A 26,538-nucleotide genomic window follows, 5' to 3' on the forward strand; every position below is an offset into this window, starting at 1 on the left:
TCCAATCCTGTTTTAAACTGCTCAACTAATAGAGCTTTCCTGGCTTCCCCAGGGAGACATTCACAGACGCTAATAGAGACATAATTCAAAAATTGCTTGATATACATGCCCTCGATTTTCCCCAAGAACCACCTAAGTAAAGATTCCCAAACATGCAACATACTCATTGGCCAGATGCAATTAAACATGCCTGGTAATAAATATACAGGCTGCAGTTCAGCTGGGTTGTCGTCAAATAGCAGCAGTCCCTGCACTTTATCCTGAGACACCTCCACTTTGCCACCAAGAGCAAGAAGCAAGAAACGGCTGTTAAAGGGGACCGCTGGAGAACCCCCTTCTCTGGAGTCTTCACCCCAAGCCTTTCCGAGCTTTTTTTCCCCAGTTAAAACAAAGAGGTTAAAAAAAAATTCCCCAGGTCTAGAAATGTAAAGAAGCAATGCTGAGCAACCCTAGAAATACTAGTTTTCATCTTTCTGATATTTTACAAGGAGAAAGACAGCAGAAGGAAGATGAACACAGTATCACAACATTGCAACAACGCATCACAACTTGTCATAAATAGCATTACAATTAGGATTTACAGAAAGCAAGACCTGGCTTCACGCACTGACACAAACACTTCCTCTCTGGGTGACCCAGGGAGTCACTTACACTTTCTGAGATTTAGCATGTCCGATGGCCAACTGGAATTACTGTTTCATCTCCCAAGATCATTGGGTTGATAAAAGGAGACTAGCAAATGTGAAAGCACCTAGAATATCACAACATAGCAGGCACTTCATAAACTTTCTTTCTATATATCTTCTCTTTGCTAAAATCTGCTTATAGTGAGAACAGACATGCTGATGTGCTCAATAAATATGACAATGTTGAGTAAATCCTGAACATACTAAAATTAGATGATTAAAAGAAGTAAATGAGGACCGATTAACAGAAGTTTGACTTCCTCCAAACTAATAAACATAATGAAACTTCCTATCTCAAGAGGAAATTAATATGAATTGAAAACAGCGTAAGTTCAAGATGACTTTAAGGACATTTCTGGAGACTACTCATAATTGATTAATAAACTAGGAAATAGAGACAGCATTGCCCATGGCTAGAAAAGTAGGAACCCAGTGTCCCTCTCTGCTCTTTTTTACTGCAGAAGGAAAGGAGATCTGGAGAATAGGAATTCACAGCCCAGCCGTAGGGATATAGACTAGAACCCTGTTTTCCCATCCCACTCCTCTACCTACCCACACACCTTCCTTGCCCTGTGTTGGCATCCCTAGGGAGAGAGTAGCCCATGCACACGTTGTCCCTTAAAGATGAACTCAGAATGACACCCAGACAGGGTGACCCAGAGCCTCCATGCAACCCACCAGCCCCCCATGCTTACTCAGGAAAAGATATGAAGAGCAGGGAAAGGAGCTATGTCCCACTGCACACCCAGTAGGCACCATGTGCTGGTATCCCCCAATCCTCAGGAAGGCCTAGGAGCGAGCGTCCTTCACAGATGAAGGAACACCCCTGGGCAGATGAAGCATTTGCAGGAGCCCCACTGTAAGTGGGTAACAGGTGTGAGGTTCAAGCTACCCAGATGCCCTGACTCATCTCTGCCTTCACCTGATGAATTCTCTGCTGAGACCACTCAAAACCTGCCCCTCATCCATCTCCTTCAAAGTTGACATCATCCCTCACTCAGAGAGTTACAACACTGTCCTAGCAGCTCTTTCCATATCTGCTTTGAAAAAAACCATAAAATTATTTTATCAAAATATAATCTGCATCAGAAGCCATATAACAAACACCCAGATTTGAAAAAGAGGAAGCCCTCCCTCTTTGTTCCATTCCAATCATTATTCCCCAAAGGTAACTAGATCCTGACTCTGTGTGTGTGTGTGTGTGTGTGCGCGCGCACGCGCATGCACGTTCATTCCTGGGAATTGAACCCAGGGGCATTCTACTGTTTTATTTTTTAAAACAAATTTTTAATTGAACATAAATGGTATATATTTAAACTATATTTGATGCCCTCTCCCCCTCCCTGCCCCAATTTTCCCTTCCCCCTTCCCAAGGTCTTGCTAATTGTGGAGAGCCTAAGTTGTTGACGTGGTCTGTAAACCTGTGATCCTCCTGTCGCTCAGCCTTCCAAGTACTGGGACTGCAAGTGTATGTCACCATGCCCAGCTTGAATCCTGGCTTCTAACAGCCGAAGTTCATTTTCTTGGTTTTATTCTATGTTTATAGATAGTATTGTAGTTAGTTCATTCACATGGCTGTAGGGTATTTTCTCATGTGCATATGCTAACAATATTTTGTCCATTTTATTGCTGATCAATACATGGGTACATTTCTGAACTGAGGCCATTATAAACTTGGTAATTCTTCTCTCCACTACTTTAAAAATGAAATCTCTCCCCATAAGATGTTGATTGATCTGAGCCCTTAGGATCCTCACCTGACATCACTATCTCCTTCTCATTCCCCTCCATAACCTCGAGCTCCATTTTGATCCAGAAAGGGACAAGCCTTTTATTTCATAACCTTGTGCATGCAGTACCCTCTTCCCCAAACTCTCTTCCTACTGTTCTTTCTCACCTTCACTCTTTAGCTCATATATCCACAGACTCTCCTTCCCCCTCACGTGAACTAGGTTCCTTCTGGCTCTTCTCTTTCCACACTGCTCTGTTGCAATGATGATTTGTGATTGCATATTTATTTGTATGATTACTTGTACCTCTCTGGGGAGCAGGATGCCGAGGATCATCCCAGGGCCTCGTGCACACCAGATGAGCACTCTGCCTCTGAGCTATTTCCAGTCCTGTGTGATTATGTTTGACCTTTCTTGCTTGCTTAAACAGAGGACTGGCCCGACTTATTTGTAGCTGTGTTGCTGGTGCCTAACCAGTACCCACCACAGAGTAAGAGCTCAGGAAATATTTGTTAAATAAAAGCCTGCACTCTCAAGAGCACATGGTCCAGGAGAGACAAGAAAACCCTGTCATGCAGCAGGATGGCTGCTGGAGGAGGGGATCATGTGCTGTCTGGGAAAGACTGAAAAGCTTCACTTGCAGAGGAAGTCTTTTCCAGGCTAGATCTGCGAGAGGGTCCCAAGTATCACAACTCCTGAGGGTGCCATTTGCATTGGAGACAAAGTAAATGGTGTGCCCTGGAGGTGTGGGATGCCCTGGGATACAGGAAGGAGCTCAGGAAACATCCCAGCGGAGAGGGAAAGCAAAGAGAAAGCAATGGAGCATGAGACAGGCAGGATTGTGTACAAAGTTGTGAAAGTGGCACTGACAGCTTTAAAGTAAGGGCATGAGCTGAAGTATTTCCCTTTAATAAACCTTATTTCCTTTCCCTCTAGGGCTTCTGTACAGAAAGTTCTTAAAAATCTCCTCATCTCCTCCTTACCCTCTCTCCACAATCAGAATATCTCTCTCTCTCTCTCTCTCTCTCTCTCTCTCTCTCTCTCTCTCTCTCTCACGCACACACGCACACACTCCCTTTCCTTCCCACCTGCTAAGTTCCCACTCCTTGGGATTCAGGCCCACTGTCACTCCCTCATGCCTACATTTCCCCAGGGGCCCCTGCAACCTCCCATGACGCCAAATAGCTCTCCCTTGTGGCATGTCTCACAGTTGTTATTTTATACTTGTGTCTGTGATGATTCTCGGGTTAAGGCCCTCATGCACCAAGCCATAAATTTTGGGGGCAAGAGCCATGCCTGTCTTTGCTCACCATGGTAATCATGTGCCTATCAAAGTGCCCAGCACATATTAGATACTCTGTAATGGTGTTCTCCTTGAATGACGGTTTCAGGAAGCTCCTTCTACCCACCCATGCAGACATCCCATTGGTAAAACTGAGGTTGATACTTTGCAATAGTCTTGGGAAGAGATGCCAAGTTTGTGAATTCTAGTCCTAGGGAGGTGAGTACCCAGTGCTTCAGCTAGGAAATGTCAGAGTGGGCCTTTTAACCCATCTTTGTCTGGCTGCAGAGTCCAACCCTCTAATGCATTCAAGAACTCTTAACTCCTTGGAGTTGCAACTGTGCCCAAAATATCTCTGTCATTCTTATGGCTCCCAACACGCAGAAGATACTTCAGGAATGTTCACAGATAATAAACACAAAGCTCTCAGGAGCCTTCATCTTGTCTCCAGAGAACCTGCATTAGCTCCCATAGCGGGCCCAGGCATGGAGCTTCTTCTATGGCCTCAGGACCAACCAGTTTTTACAAATTATCAACATCTCCCCATTAGCTGTTGCAATATTAAATTGTGTGACTGGAAATGAATGAATAATCCCACGGGCAAGTGAGGGAGACCAAGCAGCCAGATTTAATAACAAGTCCTGCCCTCTCTGCAAGCGGAAGGTCTCCCTAATTAAATATTAAAAATCTATCCACACAAGCTATAGCAAAAAAAAATTTTTTTTTTTGCTTCTTCAGCAACACAGCTTGGAGACACTGCCTCAGAAGACCCAGGGACTGTGGGAACGCCCTGTTCAGGCCCCAGACCTGGGATCCAGGGAACCACTGGGCGCCAGGTATGGGGAGCCACCAGGTTGTCAATTGCGTTGCCACATCGGATCCTCATGAGGATCACATCCACCGCCCACATGAGCAAATTGAGGCTTAGAGAGGGCCAGTGACTTCCATAAAGCCACCAGGTATCAAGTGGCCAAGTTGGGATTTAACCCAGTACTGTGTGGTTATGAAGCTCATTTCATAGAATGTAGCCGCTGAGAACATGGGCTTTGGCATTCAGCAAACCCGACTGACTCCAGCTCTACCGTTTACTATTGAATGGCTTTGGGCAGATGACCTTCCATCTATAAGTCTTAGATTCTTTGATTTTGAAAAAAACAGCAGAGGATGTTAGGAGGGTGACCTGAGCTGATGCACATAAAGTACTAGGTGCAGGAAATGCTGCTAAGATGTCATCCCATGCTGCTGCTGCGATCCGTGGGACACCCTCCCCATTCACACTACACCCTTGCTCTCTCAGGAGCACCTCCTCCAGAACTGGAGCAAAAGCTTCCTGTCTAACCCCCCTCTAACCAGGATGTCCTTTGTTCTACCTTCATGGGGTAGAGAAGGGTCACTAGTGACTATTCAGCATTTATTGAGCACATATTTCCTGCCTATTGCACTTCCATTTATTAGCTTGCTTAAATCTCTCAAGAGTCCTGCAGTGTAGGAATTATTTCCAACCATTCCCCAGATGTTGAAACCAAGCTTGATCAGCATCCCATGGTGCCAAGGCTACGGAAGGATTTCTGGTGAGGTGCTCTGCCCCCATCCCCCTGGTGTCCCAGACTGCACTGCAGAGACCCCACAGCAGCACTGGGCTCGAGACCTCACCCCAGCTCTGGGCTCAGGACCCCACCCATTCCTGTCCATGCTAGGGCTTCTGAGGTCAGAAGAGAGCTCCAGGGTTTTCCTTGAAATTGACTTAACACTAACTTTCATAGATGTCTTCATTTTAGAAACTCAAAATCATTGCAAGAAAATTAGAAAATACACACAAGTAAATGAAGAAGAAAGAAGGAAGAAGAAGAAGAAAAAGAAGAAGAAGAAGAAGAAGAAGAAGAAGAAGAAGAAGAAGAAGAAGAAGAAGAAAAAGTAGTAGTAGTAGTAGTAGTAGTAGTAGTAGTAGTAGTAAGCAGACATCCATATCCCCAGCACACAGAGATAACCACCACAAAAATGTTAATATATGGCCTGGCATGATGGTGCACATTTGTAATCTCAGTACTTGGGAGGCTGCAACAGGAGAATCACGGGTTTGCAGACATCCTCAGCTACTTAGTGAGGCCCTCCGCAACTGAGTAAGACCTTGTTTCAAAATAAAGAATAAAAATAGGGCTGGGGGTGTAACTTGGAGGTAGAATGACCCTGGGTTCCATCCCCAGTATACAAAAAAAGTTAATGTATGATATCCTAGAGGGAGAAATGGCATGAAATAGATATTTCCTCTTTTGTAACACTTGCTTTTTTTCCCATTTCTAGGAATTTTTCTGAGAAATAATCTGAAATCAGTATAGCATGACTCACATCTCTGAACTTGCCTCATACTTTGTTGGATTTTGCTTCAATAATTACCTCTTTCTCACATTCAGCCCTCCCTCTTTTAATTACAACTACCAGGATCTGTTTCCCTCATCCCCTCTTAGGGTCATGAGATAACTAAAGTAAGAATAAAGGAGGAAGTTATTGATGAGCTAGGGGAAAAAAAACTCTTACAGTCCTAGGAGGTTTTCTCCAGCCTTATAATATTCTTGGTGCCATGAAGTCAGGTCTCCAGCCAAGCCTGACTCAGCCTTTGGCATTCTAAATAGGAATTACCAAGCCTCTTGGTACTCTAGCTGAAACCTCAAATCTCTCAAACTGTAGGTTTTATTAACTGAGAAGCAGAAGCAGATATTCTTCTCCTTGCCCTCACTTGCAAAGAGCTGGGACGAGTCTGAGGTCTCGGGCCTATTTGATTCATGAAAGCTTCCACTGCAACCAGCCAGCAAGAAGAAGGAAGCAAAGCCCTCGGGCAGAGAGCTGGCCCTGCAGCTCCACGAAGCCCTAGCAAATGGGGAGGGGTAGCATACATCCCAGCTCTCTTATGATTAACATCAGTCTCACTGGGTGATTAATATTATAATGTATAGCTCTCCACTGGCTTCTCAAAACAAAAATAAACTCTATAATGGCTTAGCTGTTTGTTGTCCCCAGAACTGTCAGCATGCTCCCAGGCCCAGCATAAAGCACTCGTGCCTGCCTGGCTCTGCCCTGGGCCTCTTCACCCTGTCTCAGCCTCCAGATACCCTGGCCTCCTCTCATCTCCTAAAGCAGGACTATAATCCTTCCCACTCACCCTGAGTCCTTATGAGAGGCTGTTTCATCCACGCTGAACACCCACCCACCTTCCCTTTTCACCTGGCCCAAACCCTTTGCATCCTTCCAGGCTCAAAGTTGAGGCTGCAATACAGAGTATCTGCCTCCACCAGGGGACTGAGCCCTTCTGAGGGCAGGGCTTGTGCCTGGATGGAGCCATGATAGGTGAGGTGCACATTCCTTCACTGTGGAGCCAGACCACCAGGCCAGCAAGCTGGCTGTGCCACCAGGACATGTATCACTCCTGGGCACATTCAAAGAACCAGTGCCCACAGGCAAGGCCACATCTGATTTCAAAGGGGCAAAATGGCACACCTCACCCACATCTAGAAGGAAGGAGGTCCAGGCATCATTGGTGATGAGCATGACTCACCACCACACCATCATAATTTCTTTGCAAAATGTTTGATTCCACAAAAGCACCATCACCACAAACACAACAAGAAGACACCAGTTGTCACAGACCAGACTTCCCAGGTCCATCTTCATATAGAAACTAAGAGAATAAGCCTACCATTTTCCCACTCAAAATGTAATCTTTTTACTTTACAATTCTAAAAACAATTCAGCCCCCCCCAAAAAAAAACAAACCCAAAGTGTAAAGCAGTAAGAAAAGGGAAAGTATGTCTCTACCTCCAGTCTCATTACCCTATAATTCCCAAATGTGCTTCTTATAGAGAAAAAGGATTTCAAGACTTGAGATGCAGGCGGGGAGGTCTGGGAAGGTTTCATACACAGGGCAAGACCCCAGGCTATCTCTTGTATGGGTTATTTAATTTTCAAAGATTTCTCAGAAGCTGAGTGTGGTGACACATGCTTGTGATCCCAGTACTTGGGAGGCTGAGACAGGAGGATTGCAGGTTCGTGGCCAGCCCCAGCTACTTAATGAGGCCCTCCACTACTTGTGAGACTCTCTTTCAAAATAAAGAATAAAAAGTAGAGCTGGAGATGTATCTTGGAGGTGGAATGCCCCTGGGTTCAATCCCCAGTATCACCAAAAATAATTACAATAATAATAATAATTCCTCAGATCCAACAGCAGCTGTATGGTAAGCCACTGTGAGACCGGGAAGCACTGTTACTTCACAGTGAGAAATTTAGGAGGACTGGGAATTCTAAGCCAGAACTGAGGATCCAGAAAGTTCCATCAAAGCAACACTCTAGCCTCAGCAGTGGCCACCAACCACCAGACAGAGTAAACAGTTTCAGAGTCCTGTGGCCCACTAAGGTATTCTATTCACAAGCGAAGGGTTAATTATTCCAGGCTCTTTCAGCCTCTGAGATACAGAAGACTTGCAGCTGCCCTCTCTCTGGCTTGCTGCCCTGGCTAATAGAGTTTTATGTGGGTGCTCTGTAGGCTGCACCCCACCTGCAACCCAGCAAAGTCCCTCGTTAAGAGTGTCTCCACCAAGCAGAGAGTGCCTTCTTAACACTGCCCCTCAGAGTACTCCAGGGGCCTATTACAGCTGTGGCCACTGAGTCTTGGAGGGTGAAGGTGACCTGCTCAGGCTCACTCTCTGTCCCTCCTGCTACTGCAGGGCCACCACTGCCTTCCTTGGCCACCCTGTATAGAGCCGGCCACCCGTGACCTGCTCCTCTCTACTACTGCAACCCTGCTTTGTTTCTAGTGTTTCTTAGCACCTGGCACCTAGTAGGGACTCAGGAACTATGTGTCAATGAAGAATTATCGGTGTTGTGAAAAGAACACTGGACCACCAGGAAGATATACCTGGCTTTAGTCCTGCTGTGCCAGAAATCCAGTGTGTGGCCTTGTGAAGTCCAGTTCTCCCATGGGCCCCGTGGCCACATCTGTAAATGTAGAGGGCAGGATCTAAGCATCTCACCATAATTCAGGTGCTCTGGGACTTTTACGTGTCAACTCAAGGGACACACAGGAAAGAGAAAGTTGGAAATGTTAAGTGGATGGCAGAATGGCGGGAGCACAGGCAGGAGGGACGTCGGGAGGTGGGCTTCGGAAACTTCAGGCACTTCCCCTCTAGCCACATCAAGCTAGAATCCAGGGGAAAAGAGAGAAAGGGGCTTGAATAGAGGAATATGGTTCCTGACATGCTGAGGCAGATACACAAGCTCATAGATGCCAACAGCCCGTTCTCAGGCCCTTAGCATGGATCCTAGTGGCCCAAAGCACCTGCCTGTGGTGCAGGTGAGGAATTCCTCTTCGCTCTTGACTCACCGTCCTCATGACCTCAAGAATATCTCACAACATTTCTGGTTTCATTTCTCCTAATGAAATAGGAGTGATAATATATAGCCAGGAATAAACTAACAAGAACTATTTAATAATTATAGCATTTAAAAGCCAAGGAAGAATCTAATGAGATGATGTAAGCAAAGTATACTTGGCTTTTGAATACTGTCCAGAAGCATCAACTTTTCTCTCTCCTTTCTGAGCCTCAGTTTTCTTCTTTATGAAATGGGAATCATAGAACATGGACCTCACAGGAGCTAAGCAACGTTGAAGAGTACACTATAAAATGTAAGTGGACCAAGCTCTAAACCTGTAGCCAATCCCATTCCTGATGCATGTGGGGTTGGCAGCACAGACCTATACATGCAAGGATATAGCCTGACTGTTCTCCATGTTGGTTGGGATGACCCCCCAAAAGAAGAAATTCTATATGTTTCTAGACTATCACAAAACATGTAAAAGTCACCTGAAGAAACACAGTATGTGGCAGAGGGAAGGGGGTGTTGAGTACGGATTGCAGACTCGGGCCAGTAATATAAATGATGAATCACATCTGCCCCTTGGTCTTGGTGTAGAAGTGTAATGAGTACTAGTGGGGACTGCAGTTTTCTTTCTGTATTGAGAAGCCACTCCCAGAACCATTTGCCATGTGGGAACAGGGGCCTGATGTTACATAATTCCAGATTTCTAAAGCTCATCCAAGCACTCATATTTTATGTGAAATAAATGTTGATAAAATTCAAATGTAAAAAAGTGAAATAATGACAATACTCTGCGAGCTCCCAGAGTCTGATTTCTGAACTAAACTGTCTAATACTTTCCAGACATTGCATTGGCCGTATCTTGGGACTCTTCCTATTTATCTATTTATAGATAAATGCTAATGCTAATAAATAAATGCTAATGCCACTCTTCCTGTTTATCTCCTATAGTGCTGCACACTTTGAGCAAATGACAAGGACTTACTAAGCACCTACTAAGTATAGAATGAATACAAGACATCGTAGGTAGGGGTCTATGCAACAATAGACTGGGACTATCTCAGAGGATCCAAGACAGGGAGTTGGAGGGTTCCTGCTGGAATGTAGACTGCCCCAGTGTAGATCCTTCAGGGTTCAGTGGGGAACTAGGGCTTTATCCTGAAAGTTCTGCTGCAGGAAGGTGGGGGGTTGTGGCAGGGTGAGTCACAGGGAAAAAAGGAGTCTGGAAAACAGATCCAACCATCCCCCAAGAGCTAACCTACTCTTCACGTCCTGTTTTTTCTGTCAGTCAATATGATGATCTATTGTTACTTAAAATAGATTTAAATAGGACAGAGTCCCCCAAACAGCTGCATGTGGCTGGGTTTCCTCTGGGGTAGAGGGATACCTTTGTGGCAATGATCTGGATCCCAAAACAATTCTGAGAGGCAGCAGGGCTTTGAAACAGGCAGTATTTCCTCTTTTTATGATGGTTTCATTTTACATTTTTATTGGTTCTCCACTGATTGCTCCCGGGCTCTCTGACGGGATGTGAGATGTGCTGACATTTATAGAAATCAATACATTAATAAATCACGAAGTTCATAATGTCTGATTTGCTTCTAAATGAGACAGAACTATTATCACCATAAAGTTGCACATAAAATATGCCCAATTGTGATGTATTATGTAGTCTAATCAAAGGCATTTGAGTGAATAACCTTTCCCCAAAAGAAGGAAACAATCAAAGTGGAATAACTTCATTAATAATTCAAGGTGTGTCTGCCAAGGCTTCATTTATTAAGTGCACAGTTAAGAGGCTTCCGAGCTGAGTCCTAGGGAGGACAGCACCTTGCCATTGCCTCTCTGCCTCTGGGCAGGCACTCATATATTCTCAGATCAACTGAGTGCAGTCCTTGCATTTGGAGTTCATGTTCCAGTAGAGGGTAATGTCCAATTGCCTTCTCCTGCTAGGAAATGGACCAAAGTGATGCACACACTGACTGTCTGGATTATTAAGGGCAGAGGACATGAAGCCATGTAATAACTCTAGGGGGAAAAGCAGGGAATTTTCTCAATGACCGCCAGTTATCATGTTGATTTGCTAATGCTCCAGGCCCTGTGTTTCTGATCTCTACTGACGACAGGTACTTTGCCCCGGTCCATGGCTATCTTAGGACAGAAGTGGTCATCACTCTTTCACCTAGAGTCTTATGTTTGTTTGTGACCATTACAGTTAATACAGAAGATAATATACATGGTAGCCAGTTAATGTCCAATTGAACTGGCAACCTGGTGTCTCTTTAACAGAGTTCAACCACAGAACAAGAAAAAAAAATATTTCTATATAGCAAAGAAGCTCATTTAAGTAACTAGATCCATCAGAAAAAGGATAATCGTGACCCATACAGTGCCTAACAGATGTGGCTATCAGATTGTACTGTTGAGAATGCCCCTTAAAAGCACAGTTATAATACATATAAGATAGGAGACATATTTTAGCACCTACTATGTGCATGGAATATTTTACATTCTCTAACTCACTTAGATTTCCAGCTACAAAATGGGTATGATTATAACATGAATTAGCATAATAACCAAACACTCCTAGGGACAGTGAGATGATTAGATCAGTTCTAAAACTATTATCATGCTCTCTGAACTCACCCAGGCAGGCACTTAATATAGTAATACATTAATACTGAACCCAGCAATGCTCTCTTGGCCAGCTCCCTTTATCTCTCCATTTGTGATTATTCTGATAGAAGTTTATGTTCACACTAACAAAGAGTTTATTAGCTTGGATTATAGGGAATTAAGCTTAGATATTAGTTTCTGATTTTTCAGCACACTAATATAGGATAGTTAAATTATGCTAGCTCTTCTAAAACTGTAGTAACAATGTGATAGAGCTGGGTCATGATGGGGGACCATCCTTCACAAAGCATGACCGCTCACTTCATTCCCATCACACTGATAGCATTAACTAGCAAGGTGGGAATATATACACCAAAGCAACTGGAAAATGGTACCCAACAGCTTATTCACCCCTCACAAAGAGCCAATTATTAGATACTTACCAACTCATCAAAACCAGTTTTACTTGGAATCATTACTTAGCAAGACATCCAGCTCACTAAGCTATAGCAGTGAGATATTCTTCACCATGCAGCTGAAAGACAAGCAATTCACACCTTAGCCCAACCTGGACCCAGTGAATTTCCATTGATGAGAAAATTCTATACTAACCCAACATAAATCATCTTTCACTTCTCCTTTGAGTGATTCCTTCAACTTCTTTCTGTTCCTTCCTCTTTCTATCTTAAAACTGAAAGGGCCCTTTCTTTGTGGATACTCTTTATGAGCAGTGAATTCTCATTTCAGCTCTTTAGCCAAGAGGAGTAATAAAAATCCACCCATGTTGTCCCCTTATTTCCTGAAGAAATATTCTAGAGTAGTCCTAGACAACACGCTCTCTCCTCACACACAGGCCAGCAGCATTCATTAACTGGCTATCTCCTTGTGCTAGAACTTCAATCCCGCTGAGTCCAAAGGAGAAGTGGCAGGAGGTTTCCCCACTGCCCCAGGATGCTGGCTGGTGGCAGGATTTGGGCCTCAGCTGACTAATTGCCCCCTAGAGCTGCAGAGACTGCTGGAGCTACCTAAGTAAATCATCAAAAATTTTATTCTGAGGCACTTTTTTCAGACAAAAAGGTCCACTTAACACACCATCTAGACATCTGTGCCTGTGGCTGAGACACTAAAGTGAAACTGACAGCTTCACGTGCAACTTTAACATGGGCTGCGCTGCACAAAGACGTGGCTTCCACAGTGTGGGGACACAGGAGAACCTAATGCACGTGGCCCCGCTCCTTGTCCTGAATCACCTATCAGAGTTTCTTCCTTCCCCAACCCTGGCAGTTAGATAAGGCCTTTCTAAGTTGTTTTGCTTTGTTTTTTTCAATCTCAGTCAGAAACATGGGAATATGACATTGTCACATAACAAAACTGTGACTTATCAATCTGTGTAGTGGCTTTGGGCTTTTAATTGTTGCATTCCATTTCTGATAGTCTATTTCTGACAATAAATCCCCCCTCCAAGAAGATGCAGGGGACATTTGACACTCCTATCCCCACACACCTTAATCTCTGTGCTGACCTAAAGACCACCTTAAAAATATGTTTTCCAGCCGGGCGTGGTGGCGCACGCTTGTAATCCCCCACTTGGGAGGTGGAGACAGGAGGATCACACAGGTTCGAAGCCAGACGCGCTGGCTTAAGAGACCCTGTTTCCAAAAATAAAAAAGTATAAAATAGGTCTGGGAGTATAGCTCAGAAGTAGAAGGGCTTCCAGGAACCCCAGTATCACACACACGCACGTGCGCACACACACACACACACACACACACACACACAAATACGTTTTCCTTAGGAAAAAAGAGAATTGAAACACACTGAATACTGAAGAATTCTGAAAGCATTTGGTCCTGAAAACCTTCCATCTAATGGAAGTAGCAGCACTCAAAGATTTTTTTCCCAAACTCTTTTTTTTTTTTCAGAACATTTTTAGGACCAAGGTATAAATGAATGAGAAATGTATAAATTCAATTTTGCTTAAAAGGGGCAGACGGGGTTTCAAGATTAAGAGAACAAATGCTTGGAGCAAAACATGATTTGAGTTTTATTGAACCAAGAAGACTGAAAAAATATCTGGAGCATTCAGAAAATCTTTATCAAGGCTAAGCTCAGCACTCCTGGGACTTGTCGTTGAGTATATAAAATTCAGACCCAATGATTTGTGTGTGCTGCGAGTGTCTGAGTGGGTTTTTGACTCACCTCCAAACCTCTGCTGGAAGAATGTAAGCCTATGGCTTAAAGGACCAAACAGACCTCTTTCCTCCTGCTCCATGTAGAATCTTCACCCTGACTGTATTGGGGGGAGGACATCAATCAAAAGATGGTGCTAACCTCATCCAGAACAAAACTACCAACCATGTTGAAGGCAAAAAGAAAGATTTAAAATGCCAGCATGCCATTCCTAACATGGATTTTAGTGTAGCCAGCATAGTTTACCAGCATTGAACCGCTGAAAATACTAGAAATATAATCTTAAGAGGAATCATAGCATTCTGCACTTTTTGTGAACATTGACATATAAATTATTTGCTGCTCTTTTAAATTTCTCTTTGGCTACAGCTTTAGCAACATCCTACGAGTTTTTGATATGTCATATTTTTATTATCTTTGAATTCACAACACTTTCTAATTTCCGTAAGAGATGGTGGTGGTGATGGTGGTGGGTGATGGTTGTGGTGGTGGTAACGTGTGTGTGTGTGTGTGACTGGGGATTGAATTCAGGGGAATTATACCTTCAAACTACACTCACAGCCCTATTTTATTTTTATTTAGAAAAGAGCTCTCACTAAGTTTACTGAGAGTCTCACTATTTGCTGAGGCTGTCCTCGAACCTATGATCCTCCTGTCTCAGCCTCCCAAGTACTGGGATTACAAGAGTGCACCACCACATCTGGCTTTTCCATGAGATTTGTTATTTGGTTGTTGTTTCTTTTTTGATGCACTTGCTACTTTGAAATCTGTTCTGCCTGATTTTCACACATTTAAATGGATTTTCCAGCTTAATTACAGTCTGGAAAGAAAACCTTCTGAATCACTTTAATTCTTTAAGATTGCCTGGTAAGGTGGTGTATGCCTACAGTCCCAGCTACTCAGGAGGCTGAGACAGGAGGATCACAAGTTCAAGGCCCATGTGGGAAACTTAGCGAGACCCTGTCTCAAAATAAGAAAAAATAAAAAGGGCTGGGGATTTAGTTCAGTGGTAGAATATCCCTGGGTTCAATTACTGGTAAAAAAAAAAAAAAAAAAAAAAAAAAAAAAAAAAATCAGTATGTTAACATATCAATATTGGGTCATCAAATATTAGCACATTCACTGTAACAGACCACCCCAATGCAAGAGGTGGAACGGGGAGGAACGAGGAGAATGAGGTTTCAGTCACATTCTTCCGCTGTGATCTAGAGACCTGACCTGGAGAATGTGGATGTTCTCCGAGTCCCAGGCTTTGCCTTCTTTCTGTATACGGTACAACAGGGGACTTGGCCTGTATCCACGCCGCCACACATGCTAATGGGTTCATTCTTCTCTTCAACATCCCATTTCCTTTTCTGCCTCTGAATTACTTAGAAAGCTTAAGAAGGAAAGAAAGAGGCAAAGACTGGTAGACTGTGAGCTCCAAGACACTGAGCTGCTTTGTTCACTGATATAAAAACTTCATAGTAGAAACTTCACAGATAGTGGTTGAGTGATGAAACAAGCCCTCCTACGAGATACGCGCCTGGAATCACCAAGAACTGGAGAGAGGTGACGGGGTGTCCTTGTGGAGGTACCATGTGAGCCACCCTTCAATCAAACGTGATTCTTTTCAAGGACCCATCCACATCCATCTCCTGCCACGTGCCATCCCATCTCCAGGCTGCATGACTGCATGGCTGAGGGCATGCTGACGAGCCCCTGCTGGCCATGGGCACTGAGAGGGGCCCCTTGTTCTTGCCTGTTCTGACCATGGGGAAAGGATGGGGAAGTCAGCCCCTGCTCAGCTGTCCAGCTGTCCAGCTGGATGGTAACCTGCACACCCTCAGAGTGACCTCTCCATTGACAATAAAAATGTGTTTTGCTTTTTCAATGAATGGATTTGGTAAAATGTTTTCTTACTTTTTCCTAGACATCGCCTGGTGGTATTACCAGTATCAGAGAGGTAAAAAAAAAAAAAAAGTTTAAACTAACTTGAGTACTTTGATCACATGACTTGCAAAAGAAGAGCTTGATCAAGGATATATTTTGCATTAGTCTTCGCACCGGCATTCTGTGCCCCTTGTTAGCAAATTTAACCTATATAGAAACCGTTGGGGATATTCTTTTAGGGAAAAGTAATAGGAAAAGCTTTGCTCCTCCTAGGAAATGGGTATATTTTCCTTTTGTGGGAGGCATGACATATGTAAAAACTTGGATCTGCCTTGTGACTCAAGTGTACTTTTAGAACAAATGGCCTGAATTTCCATGTCTTCTCTTCCTCCCATGGTCTTGACCTCCAACTTACTCAGAATTTCCAGAGGTGGTTTTCTCTGCTTTTATTGTATTTGTTTCTATGATCAGCTTCGAGTCCTTGATGTAACAAAGAGGGGTGTGTTTAGACTACAGACAAAGCAGGAGAAGGGTAGGTGGTGGGAGTGTTAGTAGATACAAACCAGGAACCCCAAGCACAAGTGCCTCAGGAGCCCAGGCAGGTAAATATATGAATAAAAAGAGCCCCAGTGAATAACAGGGATCCCTCTAGGCTCTGGCTGCTCAGAGGAAACAGCCTCAGCTCAGCTGTCAGGGACAGTTGCCCCATGAGAATTTGAGATCCATAGTGATCAAATAATTGCATTTTCCACGAGAAACCAGAAATCTAAACTTCATGCACATTCTGTACATGAATCTCTCACCTTTAAACAATGGCAACTAATTTTTAAAACCTATTTTTACAAACAAGACCTATCTTTGGGCTGCCAAACATCACCATTTTGTAACCTCAAAATTATATTGGTAAGTATAAAGTCCATACCAGAGACACCCTACTAGAGAAACTATTTTTCAGTCCAGGGAAAAAGAGACAGTCATGGTCTTTGGTCCTGGCCATGTTCATGAGCCCAACAAAAGAGACATCTCACTGGGAAGAAGACCAAAGGCTTGGTTCCTCCTATCATGCAGTCTGAGTATCTAACCTAAACCCAAGCACAGGGCTTGTTAGGAGCAGTCCTACTGCAAGGCTGGTTGAAACCAACTTGTAATTTGTGCTCAAGGGAAGCAGTAGCCACAGGAGTGGGGTGAAAGCCAGATGTGATGGAAGAGTCCTGGACTGAGTGGACTCCAGGGCCAGCTTTGTCATGGTCTATGTGGCCTGGGACTCAGACAAGACTAGTGACAGAGCTTGGAAGAGGTCTACGCCAGAGCCCTGGCACAGGCTCCACATGCTTAAAAAAATAGAGGAGCTCACTAAGGGCATCGGTAAACAATGCCATGCTTTTTTTTCCCCCCTGACAGGGTCAAATCTTTCATCCCACACTCAGAAAAGTCTGCAACCCCAGAACATTAAGAACTATTTAATCGGAACCATCTATTATTCTGTCTGGAAATACATCTTCTAGTTGATTTTTCCATCTCATATTAACCCCTAGTGATTCACCAATCTAAGTCACTCAGAAAAAAAATCATCTGTTAGGATAACTGTCTTCTAAATATCACATGGGGAGGGCAATAATCCTCCCATTACCCACTTCACATATGTTGCATGAAAATGATTTGTGAATTTTTTTTGAAAGACAATTGTGAATTTTTTGAAAGACAAAAGAGAAGGCTCCCTGATTATTGTTACACAGTCATGTCCATAGAATTAAATCTCTTTTTGTGGCACCAGGGATTGAACCCAGAGGCATTCTCCCTTTAGGCTACATCCCCACACTTATTTTATTTCCTATTTGGAAATAGGGTCTTAGTAAGTTGATGAGAGGCTCACTACTTGCTGAGGCTGTCCTTGGACCTGCAATCCTCCTGTCTCAGCCTCTACAAATACTGAGATTACAGACCTGCACCACCAAGCCCAGCTCTTTAGTATTAAATCTCTATTAATTATGATCTCTGTCACCCTAACTCAATCTGACTTGGCTTCACATCATTTTTAATAACCAAACAAATAACAAGCAACATTTGGCATAGAAGATTCTTACTCTGAGAAGAAACTGTCAAGGAGTTGTCTCATGTATTAATTCTGTTTTCTTTTCCTCCAGCCAAAGAACCCAGCCAGGCTCCTCCTTCCCTGGGCCTGCCTGCCAACATCCAGGGAATCTCGGAGGGGCATCAGGAGGGATGCAGCCCCTTCTGGAGTTTCTCTGAATATATTAAATGTGGCCAGAGCCATGAAGCATACAAAGAAAGGGAAGGGAGAGCTGGTATAAGGGCGAGGAAAAGCCAGACACAGGCACCCTGTGATGGTTTCCACAGCTGTAGACAGATCAGTATTTTGCAGTCAAAAGTCATGACCCACAAGGGTCACAACCAGCATGAGTTTGCCAGGGAATACATGGGAAAACAAAGTCCCGCTCACATTCATGGGGAGCAGCAGCATTTTATGAAATGCTAACTCCAAAATGTTCCGTGAAATTTTTGTTTACATTTCTGTGTGTACTGGATTGTAATTCAAATAGTATTTTTATGATAAAAATGGTTTTTAAAAATTGAGAGCCACTGATTTAAGCCCCTAATGTCTAGAGTCAGACCATCTCCCAGCATCTTTAGCCTCAAAGCTGTGAATTTCCTTCTCTCACTGCTATTATCACATACTGACAAAATGATGATAAGAAAAGAGAGAAAACAAAAGTGTGGCTGTCGATATCCAAACATTTAGATGATGCAGAATCTGTTTCACATGGAAATTGATTCTGTTGCCCAGACAGCAAGCAAATCATTTATTAATAAAGTCCAGTTCCACCTTAATGAAGTGGGCTTAGTGGCTAATATTTCAATCATTACTCAGCCCATTTTCAATAAAGGCAATGGGAAGCAAGTACTGCTTCTGAATCAGAAAAATTGTTTCAAACTCCTGCAAAAAAAAAAAAATTTCCTTGAGCAAAGGAAGAATTCAGTCACAGGAAGATTAAGGAATAAGATAATACTGAAAAAATGCCTTTTATGTCTCTGGATCAGATAAACCTTGACAGGCTGCATGCCTTCAAGAAGAAATCATTTTCTTCCAAAAAATGCAATATTCTCATTTTCTTTACTTATATTTTAATATGATTTTCGCTGCTTCTCCTTCCTTTCCTGTGACCACCTGGGTAGCACCCAGGGAATCCCCACAGGGAAATAAGAGAGTTACAAAAGCTTTGTAACCCTTTCTGACGTTTCTTTAGAATATAAGTCCACTTAAAAAAAATGTGTGTTTTTATAAAAGTGCTCTTAGATCTAATGCTAGGAGATTTAAACCAATAATTGATTTCTGTTTCAAAATGAGTTTAAAATATCTGTAAAATATGTATGAGGATTCTGAATTAGACTACAGAAGAGATTTTTTTCCTCTCTTTTTTTCTGAGAATTGGCCCTCTGATTTATATAGAAACACTTCCCTGTTTAGATAATTGCTACTTAACTCATTAGCTACAAACATAACAATAATTAAAGGCTCTGTAAGAATTATGAGGAAATTGGCCACTTGCCACTCTATTGTATAAACAGAGTATCTTATTTATATAGAGTCATCTGTCTTTCTTCCCACAGGATAAAGAGATATGTGCTGCCCAGCACATAAGAAAGAAAACAGTTAGGAATCATTACCAAGGTTTTGGAACTTTACCCCCCCCCAAAAAAAAATGCCTATTAGCTTTGGGAATATGTATGTGATACAAGCTTACTTTGATGAATTCTTTTCAATTGGGGATCAAAATCTGAAAAGGATAAGTGTCAATTCAGAGGAAACCTGGCTCAATCAGACCCAAGCATATAATTAAATGCACCTGCTAACCAGGCATGGGGACACATGCCTGTAAACCCAGTTTGGGGAAGGCTGAGACAGGAGGATTGTAGGTTTGAGGCCAGTCTCAGCAACTTAGCAAGACACTCGGCAACTTACGGAGACCTTGTTTTAAGATATAAAATAGGATTGGGGGCGTTAGCTCAGAAGTAGACTGCCACTGGGTTCAATCTCCAGTACCGTGCGCACACATGCACGCACGTGCGTGCGCGTGCGCGTGCACACACACACACACACACACACACACACACACACACACACACACAAACACACTTAAATGTACCTGCTCACCCTGACCTTGATGTAGACACTCAGCCCATCCTCACACCTACTCGCCATGGGCGTGACATTGTTTGTCTGTGTTCCCAGAAGCCCACCCATCTCAGCACTACTTTCATGAGTCCAGATTCACGAGTGCTCAGTACACGGATTTGGTAATGTCTGCATGACGACAACAGAAGGTTAGATGGCAATCGATTCCTGATTGGGATGGATTTAGAGAAAGCATCTGGCAGAGCCCCAAAGGAAACGCTCACTTATCCCTCTATGTGAATAAGACACGGAAAGGTCCACTGGTTCCTGAACTTGGAGATCCTCTGATGCAGGATGGGTGAATTTCTCGCTTTGACAGATACTTTCTGAACAACTAGTGTAACATTATATCACATATTGTAGTACACATGGGAGATGTGTTAAAATACTACTCACCCCTGTTTTAGGGCCCTCCCATGCTCAGAAGCTTTTACTGATATGAAGTAACTCTCAGTTACATCATTTTCCTAATGTTTAAGTATACCTAGGAGATATTATAAAATAGTACACTATAAAATACATTCAGATTTTTTAGATTAATATGTAACATGCCATAATTTGACTTTATGTTAACTCATGCTAACTTTTCCCTCGTTGGCCCACAGGGTGAGACTTTACTTTTAATAGATTTGTTCCCCTTTGCTATTTGGAGGGTGTTTCTCATTTTTCTCATTTACTTATATCTGCATATTCAGAAGTTTCAGTGGGTATTCATTTGAATATGCAAAGAGGGTATCCTCAAAGGAAGAAAAATGTTTTTCTATGGATGTATTTTGGCCACTTCTGTCCTCCTCTCCTTATCTCAGATCCTCCCTCCCTTTTGACATCTGTCACACCTAGGATAAGAGAGTGGGTAGATCATAAGACAGAGAGTGATGGGAGGGCCATGGGGTTCAGGATATAAGGCCACCTGCGGCATGACCCCAGCCCACCACCCTATGCCCCGAGTCACTCTCTTGACAGCCCGGACTATGATCTGACAAGAGCACCCCCGGGCCACATTCCAATGCCATCTCCTCTGGTTCCAGATAAGATTGAAGATGAGCTGGAGATGACCATGGTCTGCCACCGGCCTGAGGGACTGGAACAACTTGAGGCCCAGACCAACTTCACCAAGAGGGAGCTCCAAGTGCTTTACCGAGGCTTCAAAAATGTAAGACCCAAGTGGGCCCTGCAGCCTTCTGGGATTTCCCACCAGGGGCTAAACTCTCCCGAGTATCCAGGGAATTCCTAAGGTCATTTCCCATATGTGTCACCTCTAAAAGGGAGGCCATCTCTGTATCAGGGAAAACAAGGCTCCAGGAAAGCGTAAAGGAGTCTCGTAGACAGTCATCTGGCCGCTACACAGAAATATCACAGGTGGCGCCATCTTGAAGGATTCCCCCTGGCCCAGGATAGCCTCACTTTAACGCACTCACCCTGGCTGCCTTGTGGGAGCCCCTACTATGGATCAATTTAGCCCTACTGACATGCATCAGGCCCACACAGACTAATATATGGAGCTGGCCAATTTCAAACCAACCATAGTCTCAATGTTTTCAAAGAGGCTGGCTGGGAGCCACACCCTCCTGGAAGTTTTCTATCTGTCAGGTGCTGGGTGTCCCTGCCCTGTGTGACAGCCTCCACGGTGCTTGTCATGCATCTGGCCCACCGCCATTAGGGCTTCTTCCTTCTGCTCTTGAAGGTGCAGGGTTAACGGTGGGCAGCTGGGTGGAAGCTGGCCCTGTGGGAAGGTTGCCCAGATGGGAACTGGACTGAGAGGGAAGAGCATCCAGAAAAGAGAAGAACCAACGTCACTTGCCCTCTACTGTAGGCCCAATACCGCATAATAGACTCAAATGTTAAAGTGTGCGATAGCCTTGCTAGGAAGGTACTATTGGTCCCATTCCACCACTCAGGAGGTTGAGGATCCACCAGAGTCACAAAGCTTAGACAACGTGGCTTAACTAGGACCCAAATTCAGGTCTTTCTAATCCTAAAGCCCACACTCTTTCTGGCCTACAGCGCCCAAACTCTGATGACAGCTCCTTATCTAGCAAAGCAGCTTCAGTCGTCAGGTAGGGTTCCCTCCGAGCCAGCCACCCACCTGGGAGGCAGAAATGCACAGGTGTTTGCTCAGTCCTTGGCCACCAGGGATCATGAGGAACCCTAGACCCCAAGCATGGGCCCAGGCAGGCCCCTGGTGCCGGCCTCCAGACCCTCGCACTGACTCTCTCCCTTGTGCAGGAGTGCCCCAGTGGTGTGGTCAATGAAGAAACATTCAAGCAGATCTACGCTCAGTTTTTCCCTCATGGAGGTGAGTCTAACCTTGAGAAAGACCCTCCCCGCTCCCTCTCTCGTGAGCATCTGTCCATCCGTCCAAGTCTATTCTTCCTGGTTTTCTGCCTCCTCCCCAAGGCAGGAGAAGAATTCACAGCTCAACCACCTCCTTTATTGTTTCTTTGCAATACTGGGAACTGAACCCAGGGGCATTCTACCTCCGAGCTACACCTTCATCCCTATTTTTTATTCTATAATTTGACACAGATTCTCACTAAGTTGCAGAGGGCCTCACTAAGTAGCTGAGGCTGGCTGTAAACCTAGGATCCTCCTGTCTCAGCCTCCCAAGTACTAGGATTACAAGCGTGCACCACCATGCCTGACTACAATATCTCCCTTTTATAAAATGTGAATTCACCAAGGCTTTAGCAGAAAATGGGCCCACTCCAGGAGGGGAAGAAAGATGGGCAATCCTGTATCAGAAAGTCTTGTAACTGCTCAAAAACCAGGCATTATGATTCCAGAAAGTACCACTGAGTTTCAGAGACATTAAGCAATTTGCTCAAGATCACATGGCCAGTGCAGGGCTGACCAGGATAGATTCCATAAGTCCCCAGGGCGGTCCCACCATGGCTCCAGATACTTTCCAGGCTGGAGTTTTGAAAAAGAACTTTAGTCAATACTAAAGACTATAAAAATAAACTAATCCATAAAGCCATAGGGAGCATAAGGTTGTGCTCACAAAGCCAGGCTACCAAGTGTACCTGACGCACAACACCTACTCCATTGCCTTCCTGTGGGGACGGCTCTGGCCCCTGTGCCTTGGACAATATCAGTGGCTCCTCCTGAGACCTCCAAGGGTCACATGCCCCCTTGCGTCCTGTCCTCAGAAACCATCTCCTGCAGAACCACTTCCCCAAGTCCTACCAAAATAGAGATGCAAGTGTCCTAAACACCTCTTGAGCCCTGTTTATTATGGGGCCTCTTCAGCAGCAGAGAGGTGCCCCCCTAAGTGTGGTGCCCAGTGCAGGGGCCCTACCCAAGCTGAGGGAAAGCAGTTTTGTCTCACCTAGACACCAACATCACAGATTATTGAACTTTACCGGACCACTTACTGAATTTTCACTATGTGACAATATGGCTCTAATTTAACATATTTCTTCCAAAAAAAATTTCGAGAAATAGGTCTTTCTACATCCTACTGTAGAGAGATGGGACCAGGAAGGTCAGAGAGGTTGCATTAGATGCCTGTTGGCACACAGCAATGTCATTACAGAACTGCCTTCCAAGCTCATTCCATTGTGTGGCTGCTCAGAACATCTCACGCAGTCACAGCGTCACTCATCCACCAGAGATTATACACACTGACAGGTATAGGAAAGCCACTCCCTCAAGGTGGCTCAGTGGAGAGGCACGTTTCACTCCTGCTAGAGCTCACCACCCAACAAAACCCCAGGGTTTGAGTCAACAGACCTCACTCCATAGCTTTTTCCTTCCTGTTCCCCCAGTATTGCCCTCTTCTCTTTCTGAGGAGGATTAAGTGATATCTGTCCCTGCCCTGCAGCGTCAGCTGTCATCACCTGTCCCTCCCTCTCGGCCTTACAGATGCCAGCACGTATGCCCATTACCTCTTCAATGCCTTCGACACCACGCAGACGGGCTCTGTGAAGTTCGAGGTATGTTTGTCTTGTGGGTGGGCTCTGACAGCCCCTGGTTCCAGATTACCTTTCCCTCTAAATTGCAGGGTCCTGAGGGGGGTGCACTGCATCATCAAATGCTCTCGGTCACGATGAAGGAACTTTACCCATTTAATAAACATTTTCTAAAGGAAGAGAAGAAGCAACTCTCCTTCTCCCCTGGAGCTCCAAGGGTGAAATCCTAACAGTTCAAGAGCTCACCTGTGCACTGCGTACCAAGAGGCAGCCTTTGGACTTTGTGTTTTGCCTTTATTATCTCATTTAATTTCACAATAGCCACACAAGGCAGGGTTGTATTATTATCATTATTCTACAGGACAGAAAAGTAAGGCAGAGAGAGACAGAGTAGCTTTTCCAAGGTCAAAGAGCTAGTAATTGGTCAAAGAGAGATCTAAACACAGACAGCATGCTCCCATGGTCCATATTTATAGCCACTAGAGTATACGGCCACTCGTATGATACACAAACCATTGCAGCCGTGAAATCAGGCAGTAACAGAGGCGGTATTTAACTGTGACTTGAGGTATCCATGTATGTAGAGCTCCATTCTTCCTCAGAGGTGTGCCTTCCAAACAGTGGGGCAGCCCAGGCAATGAGAGGCAGTTCTTCACTGAGCTGCAACCTAAGCTTCAGGTGGACATGGAAGACACCATTCTGGAAAAGCACCCTAGAGTCTGACCCAAAGACCTGGCTTCGCCTCACCCAGCAGCCTGGTGATTAATGTCACTCCTCTATTTTCTGTTTCTTAGGACTTTGTTACTGCTCTGTCAATTTTACTGAGAGGAACCGTCCATGAGAAGCTAAGGTGGACGTTTAATTTGTATGACATCAATAAAGACGGATACATAAATAAAGAGGTAAGTGAGCTAGAATCAGGAGTAGGAGACAGGTATGAAGAAGAGGCCTAAGTGAATGAAAAACAGCCTCCATGTTGAAAATTAAGTTGTCTGAATAAGGCAGGACCCACTCTAGGGCAGTCAGAGGTGCTCCCGAGCAAAGTGAAGGACAAAGTGAAGGACATCTTTGACCATTCAACCTGCCCCGTCCCAGGTGCTCAAGAGAAGAAGCTGCTTCCTTCTCACTGGGTCACACAGACTCAACACAAGCTACCCAAGAGCTGTAAGTGACGTGTTTCCGTGTACAGTTATTCTCTTCTAGGGGACCTGAATTTTGACAGGTTAATAGCAAGAAGTTAAAGCTCAAAGCTGAAATCTTTGGTAGTAAGCAGCACCTAGGAAAAGAGAGGCTTTGAAGGAAGAAGAGAAAACAATGGGGTCACATTGGCCACACCCTGTTTTGCTTCCTAATAAAATCACGGGGGGGGGGCAGAAGACAGGTGGAGCCATCTTTAAAGAAATCATCCTGAACAATTTTATAATCTTCATTGTTTGACACCTTTAGACCCTCAGCATCTGTTTAGCCAATTAAAAGCCCAAAGGTCCATCTCAAAACTCACCTTGGCATACACTGCATCCTGGGATTTCAGTTGATCATCCCAGACATCCCATTTTCTGAGCTACTGTGTGCTAGCTATAGTGCCTGGAGGTATCAGTTTCACATCAGCCCTGTCAGGATCCCTCCTTACAGAGAGAAAACTCAGAGAGCTTCTCCAATTTCATTCCTCACGCATTCAAACATATGTTGGCTCAACACAGTTTGAGAGCATAGTAGGTGTTCCAGATGCTGGAGATAAAGAGGTTGAACCATAAGACTAGGCCTTGCTCTCATGAAGCAGTGTAGACAGATAAAGTATAGATCAATGGGTAGATGTTTTGTCAGGGATGGTCAGCAAAGGCTTCTCTAAGAAAATATTGCCATCTGGGACAACTCACAGGAAAATCCAGGAAAAGTGTTCCTGGCAGAAGAAACAGCTACTAGAGAGGCTCCGAGGAAAGTCAGAGCTTCGTGTCTTCCAGGAACGGAAGGGCTTGCCATTGGCTGCAGGCTGAGGTGTGAATGAGGCTGGCACAAAACAAAGCCAACAGGAGGCAGAGTCAGTGGAGGACCCATCCATATCCATTGGGAAGCTGCTAACTGGACATATGTCTTAGAAAGCACGGACGGCTAAAACTGACTCAACAACTATTAGAAAATCTAAAAGGTTCTGTATCATTTAGTAAAATTGGACTCACAATTAAAGATCTTTCCACAAAGAAAGGTTTTCCACAAAGAAAGGTTTAGGTTCTCTAGATGGCTTCCTGGTGAATTCTAATAATATCAATCCTACAAAATAATTTTTAGAAAACAAAGGAAGGAGGAACATTATCCAACTCAGTTTATAAATCCAACAATAACTTGATACCCAAGCCAGAATAAAAAGTCTTAGAAAAAAATCTCTCATGAACACAAAAGGCTTTAACAAAGTATAGGAAAACTGATTTCAGCAATATATAAAAAAGGATAGTACACTATGACTAAGTGAGGTTTGTCCTAGGAAGGCAAGATTGGCTTAACATTCAAAAATCAATCAATTAACCGGGCGTGGTGGCGCACGCTTGTAATCCCTGCGCTTGGGAGGCAGAGACAGGAGGATTGCGCAGGTTCGGAGCCAGCTGTGCTGGCTTAAGATACCCTGTTTCCAAATTAAAAAGTATAAAAATGGGTCTGGGAGTGTAGCCCAGAGGTAGAAGGGTCTCCAGGAACC

The 26,538-nt window shown here is 44.2% G+C and overlaps 1 protein-coding gene across 6 annotated transcripts in view; it reads left to right on the forward strand.

Moving 5' to 3' along the window:
• KCNIP1 (potassium voltage-gated channel interacting protein 1) overlaps positions 1-26,538 on the forward strand; it is a gene marked incomplete at both ends in the record, with an annotated part of 353,039 nt that overhangs the window by 314,080 nt on the left and 12,421 nt on the right. For 3 of the 6 annotated variants that reach the window (XM_080699441.1, XM_080699442.1, XM_080699438.1), the window contains 4 exons: positions 20,967-21,091; positions 22,165-22,234; positions 23,803-23,873; positions 24,644-24,751. In XM_080699441.1, coding sequence (XP_080555567.1) covers positions 20,967-21,091; positions 22,165-22,234; positions 23,803-23,873; positions 24,644-24,751 — 374 coding nt within the window. Of the gene's footprint in view, positions 1-15,783; positions 15,817-20,966; positions 21,092-22,164; positions 22,277-23,802; positions 23,874-24,643; positions 24,752-26,538 lie in introns of all 6 variants that reach the window. The other 3 variants (XM_080699437.1, XM_080699440.1, XM_080699439.1) reach the window with 2 other exon arrangements.

This window comes from Muscardinus avellanarius, assembly GCF_963383645.1.
Source record: "Muscardinus avellanarius genome assembly, chromosome: 7".
Classification (NCBI taxonomy): Eukaryota; Metazoa; Chordata; class Mammalia; order Rodentia; family Gliridae; genus Muscardinus; species Muscardinus avellanarius.